Source organism: Scyliorhinus torazame, chromosome 1, assembly GCF_047496885.1.
Source record: "Scyliorhinus torazame isolate Kashiwa2021f chromosome 1, sScyTor2.1, whole genome shotgun sequence".
NCBI lineage: Eukaryota > Metazoa > Chordata > Chondrichthyes > Carcharhiniformes > Scyliorhinidae > Scyliorhinus > Scyliorhinus torazame.
In genome coordinates this window covers 174496025-174517510 of record NC_092707.1, presented here as the reverse complement: position 1 = coordinate 174517510, position 21486 = coordinate 174496025, and the positions used below count along the sequence as shown (strand labels likewise).

The 21486-nt window shown below is 44.1% G+C and overlaps 1 protein-coding gene across 2 annotated transcripts; it reads left to right on the top strand.

The window, feature by feature from the left end:
* Positions 1-1708: 1708 nt before the first annotated feature.
* pithd1 (PITH (C-terminal proteasome-interacting domain of thioredoxin-like) domain containing 1) lies at positions 1709-21089 on the top strand. 2 transcript variants are annotated; one of them, XM_072501182.1, is made up of 6 exons: positions 1709-1866; positions 3268-3311; positions 4942-5019; positions 10693-10797; positions 11590-11698; positions 19830-21089. In XM_072501182.1, exons 1-6 carry the CDS (start codon positions 1741-1743, stop codon positions 19929-19931), a joined length of 564 nt encoding a protein of 187 aa, XP_072357283.1. In that variant the 5' UTR covers positions 1709-1740; the 3' UTR covers positions 19932-21089. The 2 variants fall into 2 exon arrangements, with proteins under 2 accessions (XP_072357283.1, XP_072357281.1); XM_072501180.1 differs by having other exon boundaries at positions 1709-1929.
* The last annotated feature ends 397 nt before the right edge of the window (positions 21090-21486 follow it).

The following is a 21486-nucleotide window of genomic DNA, read 5'->3' as shown; positions in this document are numbered from 1 at the left end:
TTGACGGGGAAGGCTTCATACACCTCAGTTTCCCAAACATTGTCGAAAAATACTCCATCAGCCTCGGGCCCTCCACACGCTTAGGCAGCCCCAATATCCGCACATTAAGCTGCCAGGTCTTGTTTTCCAGGTCCTCGACCTTTGCTCTCAGGCCCTTATTACTGTCCTCCACCTTCAACAGCTCAGGCCTCCTGAGGCGCAAGCTGGTCATTGTGCCTCAACAGTACCGCCTCCACCCCCTTCAACAACTCACCATGCTCTTCACCATCTCCGACATCCTTCCAACTGCTTCCTTTATTAGGGACCCACGAGCCCTCCACCGGCTGTTTAAACCTCCAGCATTCCCCTCCCATGCCACTCAAAATGTTTACTGAACTGCTTCTCAAACTTAACCACCATTACCTCCGCCAACACATCCACTGTTGATCAAGCAGCTCCACTTGGAGAGCAAACTTCTGCCATCTTTCCTCCCACAGCACTCCACTGAACTCAACCCTGCCGGCGGACTAACGCTTGCAACTTTCTTCAAAGTATTCCTTCTTCAGCTCTTCGACATCCTCTCGTAACCAACTTTCAATTGGGACAGGCTTCCCTGCAAATTCTCCCCCAAAAAGGCCAAAAACCCAAGCCTTTGGCAGGAGCTACTCAACGTGTGACCTCCTCCTACATGTCATCACCGGGACTCATGCCCCTCATAATTTTAAACATCTCAATCATGTCCCCCCCCCCTCAGTCTGCTATGCTCCAAGGAAAACAACCCAGTCTATCCAATCTCTCTTCATAGCTAAAACTCTCCAGCCCAGGCAACATCCTGGTAAATCTCCTCTGCACCCTATCAAGTGCTGTCACATCCCTCCGATAATGTGGATTCTAGGACTGCAAACTGTGCAGCTGTGGCCTAACCAACATTTTATACATTTACAGCACAACCTCCCTGCTCTTAAACTCTAAGCCTTGGCTAATAAAGGCAAGTATACCATATACCTTCTGAACCACAGTATCCATCGACTCTGCTACCTTAAGGGACCGGCGTAGATGCACACCCAGTTTCCTCTGATCCTCAGTACTTCCCAGGGTCCTGCCGTTTATCATGTATTCCCTTGCCTTGTTTGTCCTGCCCAACTGCATCACCTTACAAATTCCATTTGTCACTCATCAGCCAATCTTTATCCCCCTGTAACTGAAGGCTATCTTCCTCACTATTTACCACCCCATCAATGTTTGTAACCTGCACAAACGTACTGAACAACTCTCCTACATTCATGTCTATATCATTTTTATAAACCACAAACAGCAAGGGCCCCGACATTGACTCCTGCGGGACCCCACTGGACACAGGCTTCCAGTCAGAAAAAACACCCCCTCGACCATCACCCTCTGCTTCCTGCCACACAGCCAATTTTGGGTCCAATTTGCCGAATGTCCTTGGATCCCATGGGCTCCTACCTTCGCTTTCAGTCTCCCGTGTGGGACCTTATCAAAAGCATTGCTGAAACCCAAGTAGACCAGTCAAATCTATTTCGCTCGATTGATATGTTTATGTCTTGTTCTGTTACTTTTCTTTTTTGTTATGAAATACATTTTTAGACAGGCCGTATAACGGGAGAAGAATGTTGTCTGTTATTATTTCAATGGGTCCTGCAGGCTGGCGCTTTGCAATCCCGTTTCGGGGCGGGGCCACTCGCCGCACGACAGTTGCGCAAATACATTTTGCGGCGGTAGCAACAGGCTGGAGTCAAGATGTCTGGGCACAGCCACGGGCACGGGCAGTGTCAGTGCGAGGGGCACCAGGAGCCCGCCGAGAGAGGCCTGGAGTACGGCCTGTTTCGGAAGATCGACCTGGAGAGGCTGGAGTGTCTGAACGAGGCGAGTGAGGGCTCCGGCAAACTGGTCTTCAAGCCGTGGGAGGAGAGACAGGACCGGACTAAGGTGCGGTGTCAGGGGACACTTGTCCTCCCTCATTCAGGCATACACGGCGGGGGAGACGGGCCTCAAATAGAGTTACAGGGACACATGTTGTGCAAATTGCTGACTGCAATGGAATCATTGGGCCTGGAATCAAGTTCAGAGATTCGCAGCGAATCCTGTTATTCAGGATAAAACAAAACGGAACCTCCGATGTATTTTGCAGAAGAATCGTTACCGAGAAGAGACCATGGGGGTGCCATCTGATCGCTATCACACCATTGGACCACCAGAGCAGACCTTAACTCGATAATTTAAGATATTTGCCAAAAAGAATCATTGGCTGAATGAATGCCATTGTGTCCACACATTTGTTCTGTCGTTGGGGTGTCATGTCTGCAGCTCTACAACTGGAGAGAATTGGCTAATAGTCATACGTTTAAGAATCATACCGATATGCCAGGTCATTGCTTGGCTTGTCTGCAGGACAGCACACTCAGCTTTGGCACCAGTCCCCAGATTTTAAGTTTAAAAAGCATTTACAGGGTTATTTGGGTCAGTACGCCGGTGTCATGTCCCAATGTGATGCCTTGGTTGCAGCTAAGTGGTCTATTTTGTTAATTCTTTGTCGTAATTTCATATAATTAAGTTACAGCAGTAGAGAAGTAAATCCTGAAAGATAGTTTTTATAGATCTCCAACAATTAGTTCACTGCAGACTGCACGAGATACATACTGTGGATTATCAATTCTGCTGCAGTGGCAGACTAGACAATAATGTTATTCGTAGTACTAGCAGTGCTGATGAATGCTAAGCAGTTGTATCTTCAGACAAGAACATGAAAAAAACAACAACCAAGATTTACATCTGGGAAACAAACGTCCCAGAAATTTTGGAGACCTCATTGAGGACTGTACTTTCATCTTAGAGTCTCGGCAGTTACACAGAGACACTAGAATATGATTTTCAGTTGCTGCAAAATAATTCTTGGTGAACAATGCTATCTTAAATTTGTTGAGTGCAATTATGTAAAGTCAATGACAAACTGCATTTGATTATAGTGTCTTGCTTTAATCTAATTCTGCAGGTCTGCTAGACAAAGATACCTGCTCATTTAATTTCATGTGTAGATGACTCTTTTGGTGTAAGTAGGATAAAAATTAAATGGACCATTAAAGATGCAAAACTTAATAAAGTACAAAATTTAGTACCATACACATTGTGTTTGAAGCAATACAGGAAATGGTCAATTAGCCATGAGGGAATATTGGATCCAGAAAATTTTGAACGAATGGCTCAATGTAACTGAATGAAAATAAACCGTACCAATGTCTGATGTGTTTTGTAACTTTTCTATTGCAGTTTGTAGAAAGTGACGACGATGAGGAGCTGCTCTTTAATATTCCGTAAGCACTATTTTTTTTAAAACCCTCAATGTCATTTCACCACCTCAATGAAACATATGTATATAGTTTAAGTATTTTGACAGGCATTTTTATGCTATCAAATATAAGAGATCCACAGGATAATAATGAATAGGTGCTAAACTTTCTATAAGTCGAATAGAAAAATATTAATCTTGCTGGATTTATGTCAGAAATTTGAAGATACAAATGAATCTCTGATTTCTCAAACTGCACAACTATAGGCAATCTGGGTGAAAGCTTTGCTAATGCTGCTGTGAAATAATCTAGGATATTTGTGATAGTGCTACTGGTACAATTTTTGTTCTGGTCTTTTCTTGCTCCCCTGCAAGTACATAGAAGTACTGGCACATAGAAGTGACAATATGGACTGAGGCCATTAGGCTGTGTCAGCCTTGATCTTCTACCTCATAAGTAGTTCTAAACTTATTTACTCATAATGTTTCAATAATTCTTTAACTCATTTTTCTTCTTCCAATCCAACCTAACCTGGAGTGTTGGCATGGATTATTCAGTTTAGCAAGTGATTTCACTGTCTTGTAACTCTCTGCGAAGAGACATTTTTTCCTGTCCTCTATAATCGATGTTTAATGTTTTAACTATGATCTCATGGTCTTGAAACCTCATTGCTTCATAAACATTTCTGTCAGTTCATCCCACAATCTGCAATGTTCTAGTGTAAAAAGGCTCAATTTTTCAAGCTTTTCTTTATGTTTGTATTTCTTCATATCAGAGCACCAGCCTCATGAATCTTAATTATTCACTTTCTAAGATTTCATTATTTTTCCTGTAAATATGGAGCTCAATATGGCACACCATTCTCCTTAACTGAGGCCTTGATAAGATTTTAAAAGGTCCATTATTATCTTTTGGCTTTTGGATTCCATGCCTCCTTGTTTTAAAAAAAAATTTGATTAGAATTATATAACTGTTGTTCACTGAAATATAAGTTGTCTACCACTTGGTGTCACTATTAAACTTCATAGGACTATAGCTGAAAATAAACCCTTAATCCGTAGTTGTACAAATGCTCCTCCTGCCTTAAAGTGGGGGGAGGTTCTCCTGTGATTAAGTGGGGCAAGCTGCCTTGATTTTCACTGCATTAAATCCAGCCCAGTGGGCCACAAGAAAAGTCTGACCAGTTCATGAAGCTGTACAGAATGCAGAAGCTAAATTGGAGCCCGAGTCTTATTGCCAGCTTGTGTTGCACACAATACATATAACTTGCATTTCTCCACATTGGTATTTACAATGCATTGAACTAAAGAAAAATAGATAAAATTAGAATATGGGACTTACCAAGGTGGGAAAGGTTTGGAGTGGGCTCTGAAAACAGCAAGGGTGTGATTTATGGAGTGAGTTCCAGAGGGCCGAATGGAGTAAAGGATAGGGCACCAGTCAGGAGATCAAAGGGTACATATCGGAGTGTGAGGCTGAACTTGCACGCCAAGTGATGGATCTGAGATTTGGTTCAGATTCAGTTTTTTAGAAACATTCCTGTTTGCTTAAAGTGAGTTATGGAGGAGACCTGCTGCATACTATATATACCAGAATAAGGTCCTAGATCTGCTGAACTTTTCTGTGATGATAATTATTCTCCATCTTGTTTCAGTTTCACAGGCAATGTGAAGCTGAAAGGAATAATAATAATGGGGGGAGATGATGACACCCATCCATCAGAAATGAGACTGTAAGTGCAAAAATATTTTATTATTTTAAGCTACTTAACATCATCACTAAAACATCAGTTCATTAAAAATGGAACTACATTTAACTGTGGAAAAGATTCACCTTGTGGTTTTGTTAATATGGTTCTAGTTGAGACACGTATGTATACATGTCTTTGGACTGCTAATCATTAGTACATTTCTTTCTACTATAAAACTACATTTTTGGCTACTTTATTAAATTGTTGAAAGTTCTAAAAATGATGGTTAGCCTAACTAAAATTACCTCCGCCTTTACAGAAATGCAATCCCAGTAAACCAATGGGATTGAATTTGTTTGTGTACTGTGATTGCTAATGAACACTATATTTTCAAAGCACTAACTTGGGCTGTTGTGCGGATTGAAGATGGCAGATCTGAATAATTTACATGACTGGTACACCACTGAATCACAGAAGCGTATTCAATATTCTATGTCTCCACAAAAATGCTTCATACTTAACGAATGACTTGAGGTTTTAGGTACACAAGAAACCATTCAACCCATCAAGGCAAGCCCTTCCACGGATCATTTATTTTGCCATAAACTCATAGAATATCTACATTGCAGAAGGAGATCACTCGGCCCATCAAGTCTGCACCGACACTTCAAATGAGCACTCTACCTAGGCCCACTCCCTCCTATCCTTGTAACCCCATAACCTAACCTGCACATCCCTGGACACTAATGGGAAATTTAGCATAGCCAATCCACCTAACCTGCACACCTTTGGACTGTGGGAGGAAACCGGAGCACCCGGAGGAAACTCACATAGACACGAGGAGAACGTGTAAACTCCACAAAGGCTGGAATTAAATCTGGATCCCTGGCGCTGTGAGGCAGCAGTGTTAGCTGCCCCATGACTCTGTGCACCTTAGTTTCCTGTAGGAGGTTCCATATAAAAATACTTGCTTGATCCCAAAGAAACATTCTTGGGTTGTTGGCAACCCTGGAAGGGCCCCAATTATTTACCATCATTAGTTGCTGTGAGAAGGTGATGGTGAGCCATCTACACGAATTGTGACCATCCTGTGCTGATGACAATGATATGTGAGGAGGGGATCCTTGGGTGTCACAGTGGCAGAAGGGTGGTTTGGGGCTATTGGTGTTATGAAGAGGATCCTTGAATGAGAGAGTATTACAAGGAGTTCATGAAGTGCCACTGGGTAACATACTGTAAACTGTGTTCACAACCATGACTTGGAAATTGGCTATGAGTTCTTTAAAATATTTGCATTATGTTCACTATTTTAAAAGAATCAGGATGGGAGAGGTGGCAAATGGGGAGGAGGAGAGCAGGTACGGTCAGGGGGCAGGGATCTGAGCAGTGAAATAAGAAAGGAGGGAGGCAAATAAAGGTTATTTATTAAATCTGTATAGACCCAGACAATTCAATAACAGGCTTTTACAATACAGAGCCAGAAAAATTTCCTAAAAGTGCACACAATGTATACAGTAAATTTTGCAATTCTAGCATACGTGCAACATATATCTTCATGTAACCTTCCTCAGCTCAGTGAGTACTTTAACTTGAAACCAGTTCTCGAATGCACTTTCTTCAGTCTAGGATAAAATTCCCTATTTTGTTCTTCAATATAAAAGTAGTTCTTGGTTATGAGCAGAAATGTGGGATGAGCTATCATGTTGGAGTGTCTGGCAGGACAGGCTGTCTGGTTGTAGTGTTTGCGGCGGTGGAAGTAGAAAGAGGAGGTCTGTTCAGGGCAGCAAGTGATACAGTGGAATGAGATAAATTGTACATGCATTGTGGCAAGACTAGCTTGATTTTCTTAAATGTTAGTTCGGATGGAAAATATAGTCAGTAACCTCTTTGGAATTGTCTACCGTGAGGGTTGTGAATACTCTATTGTTGAATAAATTTATGCTGAGATAGACAAATAATTGGCCTCTCAGGGAATCCAAGGATATGGGAGTGACAAGAAAGTGGAGTTGAAGCCGTTGATCAGCCAGGGTTGTATTGAGTGGCAGAGTAGGTACGACATGCTATGCGGTCTACCCTTATTTTTTTAAGTTCTAATGTTCCAAAAATTTGAAACTGTCAGCCACAGTTGAGAACATTTTGTCTATCTGTGTTGTATTCAGTGACGAATATAATAGAGCTACAAATAATTGTGTTCTCGTGCCTTGCAACAAACATTTTGCCAACTCATTGTAGCACATTTATTGATTGTAATTTAATCAATGTGTTAAGTTATAGGCGTATGATGAAGAAAGGTGGCTTGTGGCTTTTTGAGAATATGGAAGAGGTGTTACAATCACCCACATGAGGATGGTTAAAATATGACTCCCCTCTGATACCACCCCAAGTCTGACTGGAACAGGGTTTTCTTGAAGTATTTGGAAGGATGAAAGAATTTTACTTTGTCTTGTTTAACCATTTGCCTACTGATTGCAAAGTAACAAATCTGACTGACTTTGAGGTTTAAAACAAAAAGGGGTTTGTTTTTCTCGAGTTAAAAGCCCACCGAGTTGGAGATAGCAAAATATTTAAAAAGGTAAATCTGCGCTTCTCACATTTTTGGGACCCACATTCTCTCGCACACACGCATGCAAAATTTACAAGTTATACTGTAGGTAGTTACTTTCTTAGCCAAATTAAGGTTTGATGCTAAAAGGTAAGAAACTTGAGAGTTCATTGTTTGAGTCATTGGCTGGGCACTTTGGCTGTGGCAGAATTTTTTTCCAAGTTCCTTTTAGATTTCAAGAGTTGAGTTGAAGTCCCTGCAATTACAGTTGCTGAAGACAATTACTTTTTAATCCGTAACCGTCTTTTCCAAAAGTCAATTAGCTTTGTAGCCGAGGTTCCTTTTGATGGAAAATTCACTATATCTGCACTAGATTTTTAAATTATAGAACATAGAACAATACAGCGCAGTACAGGCCCTTCGGCCCACGATGTTGCACCGAAACAAAAGCCATCTAACCTACACTATACCATTATCATCCATATGTTTATCCAATAAACTTTTAAATGCCCTCAATGTTGGCGAGTTCACTACTGTAGCAGGTAGGGCATTCCACGGCCTCACTACTCTTTGCGTAAAGAACCTACCTCTGACCTCTGTCCTATATCTATTACCCCTCAGTTTAAAGTTATGTCCCCTCGTGCCAGCCATTTCCATCCGCGGGAGAAGGCTCTCACTGTCCACCCTATCCAACCCCCTAATCATTTTGTATGCCTCTATTAAGACTCCTCTTAACCTTCTCTCCAACGAAAACAACCTCAAGTCCATCAGCCTTTCCTCATAAGATTTTCCCTCCATACCAGGCAACATCCTGGTAAATCTCCTCTGCACCCGCTCCAAAGCCTCCACGTCCTTCCTATAATGCGGTGACCAGAACTGTACGCAATACTCCAAATGCGGCCGTACCAGAGTTCTGTACAGCTGCAACATGACCTCCTGACTCCGGAACTCAATTCCTCTACCAATAAAGGCCAACACTCCATAGGCCTTCTTCACCACCCTATCAACCTGGGTGGCAACTTTCAGGGATCTATGTACATGGACACCTAGATCCCTCTGCTCATCCACACTTTCAAGAACTTTTCCATTAGCCAAATATTCCACATTCCTGTTATTCCTTCCAAAGTGAATCACCTCACACTTCTCTACATTAAACTCCATTTGCCACCTCTCAGCCCAGCTCTGCAGCTTATCTATATCCCTCTGTAACCTGCTACTTCCTTTCACACTATCGACAACACCACCGACTTTAGTATCGTCTGCAAATTTACTCACCCACCCTTCTGCGCCTTCCTCTCGGTCATTGATTAAAATGACAAACAGCAACGGCCCCAGAACAGATCCTTGTGGTACTCCACTTGTGACTGAACTCCATTCTGAACATTTCCCATCAACCACCACCCTCTGTCTTCTTTCAGCTAGCCAATTTCTGATCCACATCTCTAAATCACCCTCAATCCCCAGCCTCCGTATTTTCTGCAATAGCCTACCGTGGGGGACCTTATCAAACGCTTTGCTGAAATCCATATACACCACATCAACTGCTCTACCCTCGTCTACCTGTTCAGTTACCTTCTCAAAGAACTCGATAAGGTTTGTGAGGCATGACCTACCCTTCACAAAGCCATGCTGACTATCCCTGATCATATTATTCCTATCTAGATGATTATAAATCTTGTCTCTTATAATCCCCTCCAAGACTTTACCCACTACAGACGTGAGGCTCACCGGTCTATAGTTGCCGGGGTTGTCTCTGCTCCCCTTTTTGAACAAAGGGACCACATTTGCTATCCTCCAGTCCTCTGGCACTATTCCTGTAGCCAATGATGACATAAAAATCAAAGCCAATGGTCCAGCAATCTCTTCCCTGGCCTCCCAGAGAATCCTAGGATAAATCCCATCAGGTCCCGGGGACTTATCTATTTTCAGCCTGTCCAGAATTGCCAACACCTCTTCCCTACGTACCTCAATGCCATCTAATCTATTTACCTGGAGCTCAGCATTCTCCTCCACAACATTATCTTTTTCCTGAGTGAATACTGATGAAAAATATTCATTTAGTATCTCGCCTATCTCTTCAGACTCTACACACAACTTCCCATCCCTGACCTTGACTGGTCCTACTCTTTCCCTAGTCATTCGCTTATTCCTGACATACCTATAGAAAGCTTTTGGGTTTTCCTTGATCCTTCCTGCCAAATACTTCTCATGTCCCCTCCTTGCTCGTCTTAGCTCTCTCTTTATATCCTTCCTCGTTACCTTGTAACTATCCATCGCCCCAACTGAAACTTCACACCTCATCTTCACATAGGCCTCCTTCTTCCTCTTAACAAGAGATTTCACTTCCTTGGTAAACCACGGTTCCCTCGCTCGGCACCTTCCTCCCTGCCTGACCGGTACATACTTATCAAGAACACGCAGTAGCTGATCCTTGAACAAGCTCCACTTATCTAGTGTGTCCAACACTTGCACCCTCCTTGTAAGGGATAGGGTCTTGTCTTTGGAGAGGAGAGAAGGGAGATCCTTACTGGTTCATTGGCAGTTTTTCAGGACTCCTGACCACTATTTACAACTTCCTTGCTATAGTAAAGAGATTTCAAAATGGTTACTTCAGTCTCATGGCACCTTCTGTAATGTTCCTGGCATTAACCTCCTGACTGTTTCATTATCCACCTTGATGAGATAGGAAGACATTATCTCCATATAAACAGTGTGCTAGCAGACTTTTTGACTCCATTGGCGAGGCTGTCTTCCAGAAATGTAAATATAAGATCCGGTACATTTTTCACTAAATCCTTTCAAAGTAGTTGTTGATGTCCTTAGGTGTAAAATTCAATTAAGGTATAGGGGCATGTTTGAATTGTAATTCACGGGGGAACTTTCCAAAAGCTGGTCAACTTGCAACACCAGATGACTTATGGCAGTCATCTTTAGTCAGTGTCTTTACTTGTCTTAAAAAGTCTTTTTTCCTTTTTAAACAGTTCAGTATATGTTTGGTCAGCCAGTGAAATTACAGATTAATGTCATTCATGCACAAGTCACATCATTATGACAGAAGGAAGAAAAATAAAGTAATCTTAATGTTGCTTTTTTTAAAAAATGCTTATACACTTGTAGAATATTTGCAAATAATATATAATATGCTAATCAATTCCTTTTACCCCCCGAATCAGGTATAAGAACATCCCACATATGTCATTTGATGACACAGGTAGAGAACCTGATCAGGTGTTTCCACTTGGCCGAGATCTCACGGGGGAGCTGGAATATACCACAAAGTATGTCCATTTTTGTTGTATTTTTAAAAATAAAATAAAGGGGGTGAAATTGGTCTTCACTGCTAATTTGAAACGCTCTCAGCAAATTAGCAGCCCATCTTACACCAAGCCCCTTTTTCTAATTGGGAGCGGACAAGATGGCTACCAGTTCACAAACATGTTTTGCATTAATGTTGAAGATCAATTCTCACTTCACCCCACCCCCAATTCTCAAAATATCATGAATTGATATCAATGTGGAACTGAAAATAAATGCTTGTTATTCAAAGTTAATAACTAATGGTCCACAGGAGAAGATTATTCACTAAAATTTGGCTGCGCACGTGTGTGCATGTGTCCAAAGGCAATGCATCAACAAAGTGGATGGTGTTCACCTGAATCACAAAGCTACATTTGCAGATAGTTGGCTGCCATCGAAGGTGGTCAAAGATGCATCACTTTCAGAACGCTGAGTGTCTAAAACATTCCTATCTTTTATATTCTTTCTTGCAGGCCAGCCAAACAATTTTGCTATCATGCTCTGTACAGACACTCACCAAGTGTATTTAATAATGTAATCAAATTAGCCAAATGGTTAAATTATGCCTAGTTATTTTACATTTGAAAGAGCTATCAACTGATATCATATCAGTATTCTAAAGTTTTACCACTCATTATAGAGCCCATTTTATAATTGAGCACTGTTACCCGCAGAAAATAGTACCTTGCATTACTTGTACCCTAATTAGTAACTACAGCAGGTTAAATACTTTTTAATATTTCCACCTGTTTTTCCCCCCCTTTCTTTTTTAGAATAGCTCGTTTCTCCAGTGTTCACCATCTTTCCATTCACATCACCAAGAATTTTGGTGCAGAGACTACAAAAATTTATTATGTAGGATTGCGAGGGGAGTGGTCAGAGGTAAGTCTGGCGGAATGTTAAAAATAGCTAAACAATTCACTGGCATAGCAAATATTGATTTCGCTTTGAGATTGACAGCCTTGGAAAAGCACACAATATCTTCAGTGAAATTATGTGTAATTTCAGTGGGGCCTGTTGTATACATTGCACTCCAGGATTAATTATGTAAGGCTTATGATCAAATATAATACACTATGATATTTTCCATGTACGTGAGGGAATAATCTTGCTTCTTCCTCATCTCTTGGAAATATGATTGGCAGTGAAAATTTCCCTTCCTCTCCTGATGTGATTTATATTTGGATTCAAAGAACAAAGAAAAATTATAGCACAGGAACAGGCCCTTCGGCCCTCCAAGCCTGCGCCGATCATGATCCTCTACCCAAAACTGTTGCCTGTTTAAAAAACAAAGAAAAATGGCTTCCGTATCCTTCTAATACCCTCATGACATGGTCATCTTTTAATAAGTTTAGACAGCATCAAAGTTGAGCCAGATCCTGGTGTCGCCTTAGGTCCATTTCTTCATATCCAACACTGAATAATAATCAACAATGAACTTATTTTTAAAAACCTGGTTTGTTCTACTCCTTCGCCAGAGGTACTAAGACTAACTAGAACATCACTTCAGACTGAGGGCGGTACGGTGGTGCAGCGGTTAGCACTGCTGCCTCACAGCGCCGAGGACCCAAGTTCGATCCCGGCCCTGGCTCATTGTCCATGTGGAGTTTGCACATTGTCCCCATGTCTGCATGAGTTTCACTCCCACAACCCAAAGATGTGCAGGGTAGGTGGATTGGCCACGCTAATTTGCCCCTTAATTGGAAAAAAAATAATTGGGTGCTCTAAATTTATATTATTTTTAAAAACAACAAAAAAGAACATCACTCCAGATAAATTGCAGGCAAAGTAGGCATCTGACCTGAGAGCTTATGGCCTTGTAGGACATTGTTTGGTGCATTTAGTTATTCGGCAAATTTTCCACAGTTGTACAATAAACAACCACTCCAGCCAAAAAAAAAACAGTCGTCCCCCCCGCCCCCGCCCCAAAAACAGTCAACGGTAACCAACTCCCGAAAGTGCACGATGAACAAACCCCTACAATTGTATAACCCCTGATTCACCCCCTCAGCGCAAGCTTCACCTTCTCCGGGGTCAAAAACATCAGCTTGCCGCCCCGCCACGCCGAGGCACAGGATGGAGAAGACCCACCTGTGAACAATCAGCGAAGCAAAGGCTAAAACATCCGCACCCGCCTGCAGCTCCGACCGGTCCAACAGCCGAATATGGATCTCAAGGGAGATCTACATGTAAAGACCCCCGAGATTGTACTAAACATCACCTTCCAAAACCTTTCCAACTTCGGGCAGGACCAAAACATATGTACACGATTCGCAGGGCCCCACCCACATCGCTCACAGACATCCTCCACCCCGTTGAACAAGCTGGCTCACCCCCCTGGACTTTGTATGGTGTGCTCTGCACGCTACCTTCAGCTGTATTAGCTCCAACCTCGCGTATGAAGTCGAGGCATTCACCCTCCTCAGCAGCTCACACCACAATCACTCCTCAAGTGCCACCCCAATTCTTCCTCCCACTCTGCCTTAACTCCCTCCACAGACACCCCATTCTCCTCCAGAATCCTCCCATAAATCGCCGAGACGACCCCCGCCCCCCCGGAACAGATCCTTCATTTCCTTGATCCCCGTCTCTTCCCATCCCCGAAACCTCGCATCCACCCATGATTCCCCCTAATTGGCATCCCCTTTGGCCCGACCCCCAGCTTAAAATGCTGTCTAAACTGCCTCCAAATCTTCAACGTGGCCTCCACCACAGGACTCGCTGAATACTTCCCTGGGGCCATCGGGAGCGGTGACGTGCCAGCGTCTGCAACCCCGACCCCCTACAAGAGCCCGCCTCCATGTTTGCCCACAGAGTCCCCCCCCCCCACCCCCACCCCCCTCCTTGCTCCATCCCGGCACCTTCTACATTTGCCACCCAACAATAATACAACTAGTTTGGGAGGCCTAACTCCCTTTCTCTTTCCCCCCCCACATCTGCCAGCTCCATCGCAGTATCACCCTCCTAATCCTGCCCCCCCCCCCCCCCCCCCCTCCCCCTGCAAACAAACGTGGAGATCAACCTATCCGCCCCTCAGAAAAAAGACTGGGGCAAAAAGACCCAACAGGTGTTGGAACAAAGCAGAAATCGTGGCAAAACATTCATTTCAACTACCTTCACCCAGCCCGCCAACAACAGAGGGAGACTGTCCCACCTCAGTAAATCTGCCTTCACTCTCCCCACCAAACTAGTGAAATTAAACTTCCAAATCCCTTGGGCCACTTGCACTCCCAAATACCTAAAATGAGACGCTACCAGGCGAAATGGCAGCCCCCCCAACCCCGCTCCTACTCACGACGGGGAGGCCACAAAATACTCACTTATCCCTAAATTCAGTTTGTACCCCGGAAACATCCCAAAACTCTCGAGCAACCTCATTATACTCCGCACGGACATGCTCGGCTCTGAAATATACAGCAACAGCTCATCTACATATAGGGACACCCTGTGTTACAACCCCCCCCCCCCCTCCCATTATCCTCTTTCACAACCCCGAGTTCCTCAGCACAATGGCCAAGGGCTCTATAGCCAATGCAAACAGAAGGGTGGACATGGGGCATCCATGCCTCATACCCCATGTAATGCAAAAATACCCTGAATTCATGCTGTTTGTGTGCATGTTCGCCATAGGCTCCTTGTACAGCAGCTGCACCCACACCACAACCTTCAGCCCAATCCCAAATATCTCCAATGCTGCCATCAAATAACTCCACTCCACCCGATCAAACACCTTCTCCGCATCTAACGCCACCACCACCTTCGTCTCCTCCCCCTCTGCCGGAGAAAGCACCACATTGAGCAACCTCCTCCATATTCGAGAACAACTGTCTTCCCTTTGCGATCCCCGTCTGGTCCTCCCAAGCACCTTTTGAGAGACACCCTTCCAAACTTCAACTCCAACACAGTTGCCAGTATCTTGGCATCTACATTCAGCGGAGATATGGGCATTTGCGACCCGCACTCAACCCGATCCTTGCCCTTCTTTAACAACAGCGAGATGAAGCCTGCCCCATTGTTTGCGGCAAGACACATCGCGTCCTCAAAATTCCCACCATCAACCGCGCCAACTTGACCTTCAATTGTTTTTATAAAATTCGACCGGGAACCCATCGGGACCTGCTGCCTTCCCTGTCTGCATCCTCTCAATTGCCACCTTCACCTCCTGCTCCTGCTACCTATACAGGTCCCTATAAAATTCCTCGAACATTTTATTAATCTGATCCGGAGCTACCACCAACACCCCCTCCTTGTACCCCATCCAAACTATTTCCCTCGCCGCGACCTACCTCCAGATCTGACCGGCCAACATACGTCCTGCCTCCTCCCCATACTCATGGACAGCCCCCCTCGCCCTTCTCAACTGCCTTCCCATAGACAATAGGTCAAACCTCATCTGCAACTCCTTCCTCTTTGCCAGGAGACCCGCGTTCGGTTCCCCGTCCACCTCCATAATTTCTCTTTTTTTAAAAATCAGTCTTTGACATTTTCTCCTCTTCTCCCTTTCCACCTTAGCCTTAAACGAGATCACCTTTCCCCTCACCACCGCCTTCACAGCCTCCCAGACCACCGACCGCGAGACCTCCCCTGTGCAATTAAACCCCACACACTCCTCAATCACCTTCCCAATCTTGTCACAGAAGCTCTGGTCCGCTAATTACGCCACATCCATTCTCCACCCTGGCCTCTTGAGCTGCCATCTTCTCCAAAAACACACCCATCCAATGCGGAGCGTGATCTGAAAACACGATTGCTGAGTACTCCGACCTCTTAACCCCAGCCAAATGCGCCTTTTCCACCACAAAAACATCAATCCTCAATACTTCTTGTGCACCGGGGAGAAAAACAAATACTCTCGATCCCGTGGATGCAAAACCGTCCTTTTCTTCTCCCATTTCCCTCATGAGCCCAGCCAATACCATTGTCTCGCCCCCCCCCCCCTTACCCTGGACTGGGTCCAGTCCACCTTTGGTTCCAACACTACATTCCAGTACCGCCCCCTACTATCAGCTCATGGGTATCCAAATCCAGGATGGCACCCAACGTCCCCTTCACAAACCCTGCATCGTCCCAGTTGGGGCTATCTATGCTCGCCAGCGGCACCAACCTCCTCTCTAATGCACCCATCACTACCACGTAGATACCCGCCTGATCAGCCACCACCATCTGAAACCTCACCTTCCTTGCCCACCAATATTGCTACCCCCAAGCCCTACGATCAAACTCAGAATGAAATATCTGACTCATCCAACCCATCTTAAGCCTCACCTGATTCTTCACCCTCAGATGGGTCTCTTGCAGCATCACCACATCAGCCTTTAAACTCTTCAAGTGCAGAAATTCTCGATCTCTTCACCGGTTTCCCTTACACCCTCGCGTTCCACATCACAATTCTGACCGGGGTCTCTCTTCTCTCCCCCCAGCCCTCCTATCCGCCATCATCTCAACCTCGGGCCCTGCCCCTCTGGTCTGGCCTGGCCCGGCCCACACCATCCTTTTTTGTTGCCGTCGAACCCCATGCCCTCCCATAATTTCCTTTCTCTTGCAAACACCTCCCAGTATCGATCCCCTCCCACCACCCAAGCCCATCGAAACGTGTTCAACCAGGCTTCAATGACTGCGGCCCCTCCCCCCACCATACTCCCATTCACTAGCCAACCTTCACTTGCTAGTGCAGTGACACCTGCCCCACCTACCCCAACAATCCCCCATATTAAAGAACAATACAAAACCGTGCCCACAGAAAAAAGATATAAACCCAAAACCCAATACAATTGTAAACTATAACCCCCATTCAAAGACAAAAAAAACACATCAGAATTGTGGCAAAGAAAAAACCGTCCAGAAGAAAAAATACAATCCCCAATCCCTCCAACCATGTCCAAGTCCCAACTCTTATTTCAGTCCCAGTCCTTCAGCCTTCACGAACGCCTCCGCCATCTCGAACTAGAAATCCCTCTAGTTGTGCGTCACTCTCAACTCTGCAGAGTAGACCACTCCGAACTCCGTCCAAAGGCCACCCGTTTCTTGCCAGCTCCACCGTCAAATCTTGGTATATTCGAATACCAACGCCTTCCCACTTCATCTCTTGTCTCTGCTTCGCCCAACTCAAGACCTCCTCCTTCACCTGGAACTTGTGAAAGCAGATTATGACCTCCCTCAGAGGTTCATTTGCTTTAGACTTTGGCCTGAGCGACCAGTGTGCCTTGTCTAACTCTTAGCGGAAGGGTTCTTTCCCCTCCCCTATCAACACCACCAGCATCTTTGCAAAATACTCTGTCGGCCTCGGGGCCCTACACCCCCTCAAGTAAGCCCACGATCCGCAGATTTTGCCTTCTTGAACTGTTCTCCAGGTCCTGCACCTTAGCTCTGAGCCCTTTATTGGCCTCCGCCACCCTCTGCAGCTCCTTACCCATCGAGGTGAATTGGTCGCTGTGCCGCGACAGTGCCTCCTTCACCCCCTTAAACTTCTCTCCTTGCTCTCAAACCTCGCCCAACGTCTTCATCACTGCCGCCTTTACCGGGGCAATCGCCTCCCGCTCTTTCATTGCAGCCATCATCTCCCTCCACAGCACCTCCATATGCTTGTCGAACAGACTCTCATAACTCCCCCGAAATCACTTCGGTCAGAGTTTCCACTGTGAGGAGAGCAGCCCCACCTGGCGACCCAGCCCCCGCCATCTTTCTTCCTGCACAACTCACCAACTCACTCAACGGTAGACTTGCATTCGCCCCTTTCTTTCCAGTGTCCTTCTTCTGGGTCTTCGACATCTCACACCTTCCTTATAACTTCCACACCAACTCATTCGCAAACTACCCCTGGAACCGGGCATAAAAGTCCAAAAACCAGAGACTCTAGCAGGAGCCATCTAACGTGTGACCTTCACCTACATGCTTCCACCAGAAGCTGCCTCTTGCAGACTGATTTTATTACTTTTCAGCTGACGAAGAAGAGAGCCCAGACCATAATAATCACTTATTGTCACAAGTAGGCTTCAAGGAAGTTACTGTGAAAAGCCCCTAGTCGCCACATTCCGGCTCCTGTTCGGGGAGGATGGTTATGGAATTGAACCTGTGCTGCTGGTCTTGTTCTGCATTACAAACCAGTTGTCTTAGCCCACTGTGCTAAACCAGCCCTTAAGAGGAAACAAAAGGCCAGTAAATCCTGCACTTTCTTAGTCTGCTCTCTTCACCTGCAGCAAATACAGCAGAGATCGCCATGTCAGAGGGGGCTTCTGAGCCACAGGAGGTGATTTTTAATACAGAGCTGACCAGCAGGGGGCAAACCATCCATGATCCATGAGACGGTTGTAAAAAGGAAAGGACAAGTGTTCATTTCCATTTCTTGCTGTTCAACAGCAACAACTTCCATTTAAATAACATCCCGGGACACCTCATTTACCTCATGGGCATAAAATAACAAATGGATGCCAGGCCAAAGAAGGAGATTTTATGAGGAAAGGCCAAATGTTTGATTGTTAAAAAAAAAAAGTGGATTTTAAAGAGAGGCAAAAGAGGAGAGAGCTGGAGAGAATTTCAGAATATGAGCATAAACATCTGGGCTGTCAAAGAACTGGCTTCTGCGGGCATTGTACACCGAGAGGAAGTTACAGAGGTGGAGAGGGTTGGGGCCATGACCGAATTTAAACATACGAATGAGAATTTTAAATTTGAGGCATTGAAGGATCAGAATGGATTCAAAGGGTTTTGTTTGTCGGTGGAGGCTTGATGAGCCAAAGGGCCTCTTCTGTATTCTATACAGGACTTGGCATTAGGTAGGATTTGAGCAGCAGTTCTGGAGCAGCATGGTTAGGATAATTTTATTCTTTCTCTTTTTAATTAAAAACAGCATTGCAGTCAGCACCATACTACCTCCAACATTTTAAAGAATTAAAATCAGGTTTTTTTGGAGGTAGAAATTGGGTAAAATAGTGGCTTAACTCATCTTTTGATGCTTAAGCTTTAAATTTAAACCAGATAGATGGAGGTGAAAGTTTTCTCCTGACATTGTTTTAACTCAGTTCCTATTGGGTCTAGAGAACAAAACAGTCCCATAGTTTTGCACTAAATTGATAGCATCATTTATTTTACGGAACAAGATATGGGTGCAAAATGAAAATATTACATTGATGTATTAACCTTTTCTAAAAGCATATTACTCGGCCAAATCTTAAGTGCTTTACCTCAGAATCATTGAAAGCCACACCTTTTTTGAAAAGCTTGCCTTCCATTGTCACTGACAGTCCGTTGATGGACAGAAAGAAATCATGGGTGCGATTCAGTGACCCTGTTGCGCCCAGTGCGGATCCGGGCGTGCACGATCCCCGAATCAGGCTTTGCACCGGGTCAATCACCCGAGTCACCCGACTGGTCTGGCCACAATCCAGATCTGAATATTCAAATGAGCCTTATGGCTCATTTAAATATCTGGACGCCGGATTCACCCGATGCCTGGGAGATCTCGCCAGGGTGCCATTTAGTACTTGTCCACACAAGTGTGGATCAGTCAGAAAGGCACCTGGAGGTGGGGGCGGGGGGGTCTCCCATGTCATTGGAGATCCCTGGGTGATTGGGGATGGGGCAGGGTGCCACCTGACAGTGCCACCCAAGTCACCCTGGCAGTGTTAAGGTGCCCATGTGCTATGTTGGCATTGACTGGGGTCATGCCCGGGGGAGGGGGGTTGTTCCTGGGGGCATCCCCATAATAGCTCCCTGATCGAGGAGGCAAGGAGCCGTTCTTGCTCGCCAGCAGAAAATCTCTCGAGTGCAGCCTCGGTGGGGAGAAACTCACTGGGCCAAAAAACTCCGGCAAAGTGCTGTTGGATAGCAGGATGTCTCTCGGCGGTGCAGCCGCCAAAAAACACTCTGCTAATCGTGCCATTCAGCGAACTTTTAATTTGAGTCCGCTGAATCTCACCCTATATTTTTAAACACAAAATTAAGAAAGTAATCGTCTGCTAGAATTGAGTAACAGAAAATCAAGCATACAAAATATTTAATTTCCTTTTTGTGACAGGGCCACAGACATGAAGTGACACTTTGTACATACGAAGCTTCTGCCAATCCTACAGATCACAAAATTGACCTCATCACTCCTCAGACACACTTCATTGCTTAAAACGTGACTTCTGATGCTATAGTGTGCATAAAATGCAAACGCTGCATTACCCTATCAAGAAGAATGCACTTCCAGAATACCAGTGGCTTCTACAGTAAATGCCCAGTGGAATAGACCGACACATTATCTAAGCTCCAAACAATTGTGACAAAGATATGGTGAACAGAAGATTAATAAGGAGGTAACATTTGGAGTGTGCAGTTGCTGCTTTGATTCGTAAATGCTAATATCTTGATTTAAGATGGCATTAAGGTAAATAGCATTTAATATTCTTGGCCTCAAAACAGGATACTATTAAAATTAAATGCCTAATTTTATTTTACATTAACAATGTATAGCACACATTTGACAATGAATGCTGAAAATGTGAGTCCTGTGTGCCTCAAAATCCACACATTAGAATAATCCATTGCTTGTGACATTGCTCTGCTCCTATTACCATCTGATTCTCGAGCAATAATATGGTCTCTGAGAATAACCATTTAATACCTATATTTTTCATTAATTATAAAATGGAAAATTATCTGTTCAAGGTTAACTGCACAGCTTTAAAAAGCATAGTGATGTCTAATCAAGATTACTAAAAGCGGTGAACTTGTGGTTGGAGATCTCATTGATTTTGTAATAGATGGGGACCGAGTTTCTTCACAGCTCAGTAAATCCATAACAATGCTTTTTGAATATCACAAAAAGCATCAGTGCTCTTGAAATTATGATGAAGAGGGACTTCTGTAACACTTAATCACGATCATCAGATCAGGAGCAGAGACAACGCAACCAATCTCTGAAATAGGCCCAAAATGTATTGAGTTAATGAGTGAAATGATCCAATAACATCGATATCAGACCGATGTAATCTGTTATCCATTCTTTCCCATTTTTCCTACAAGTTGCTGCCTTTCCGTATACCTTTGTGCATCAGATTACATAACCGTTGTGCCCTTTGAGTATCGATCAGGTGAATGGAGGTTTATTGTGCAGCTTGAAACTTATGTTAACATGGATGTAGTTTAAATTGATTGTATATTTTTTTGTTGATATATACACTTTGCTTCAGCTTTTCCGTTTTATTTTCTGGATTTGGAACTTGCATTTTCTGATATCGTAAAAGCAACCATGGTTTTAAAAAGAAAACAAAATAAAACATGTTTGCTGTTATTGGACTGATGGTGTGATTCTCTCACCTCTTCTTGAAGGCTGCATTGCAAATTACTTGGTTAATGTTTGTGCTGAAGATTGTTAAAAATAAATGTATTTCATTAAAAAATAGCTGTATTGCAATTAACTTTAAACACAAGCAACTGAATAGTGAATGGGCTGTCTTGATTACATTTCTTGAATGTGCAATAATGTGATGGAAATAAAATGTAAACTAAGGAAATGAATATAAATCCCTCCACCTGTTTATGTACACCTTACTCACAATGTGCCTCCATTACATTGTCAAAATTATTTAAATCTTCAATAGTGCTCACTGGTCTTGAGGCACAGTGGGTAGCATCCCTGCCTCTGAGCCAGAAGCCCCAGGTTTGAATTGCACCCTAGGAATTGATGA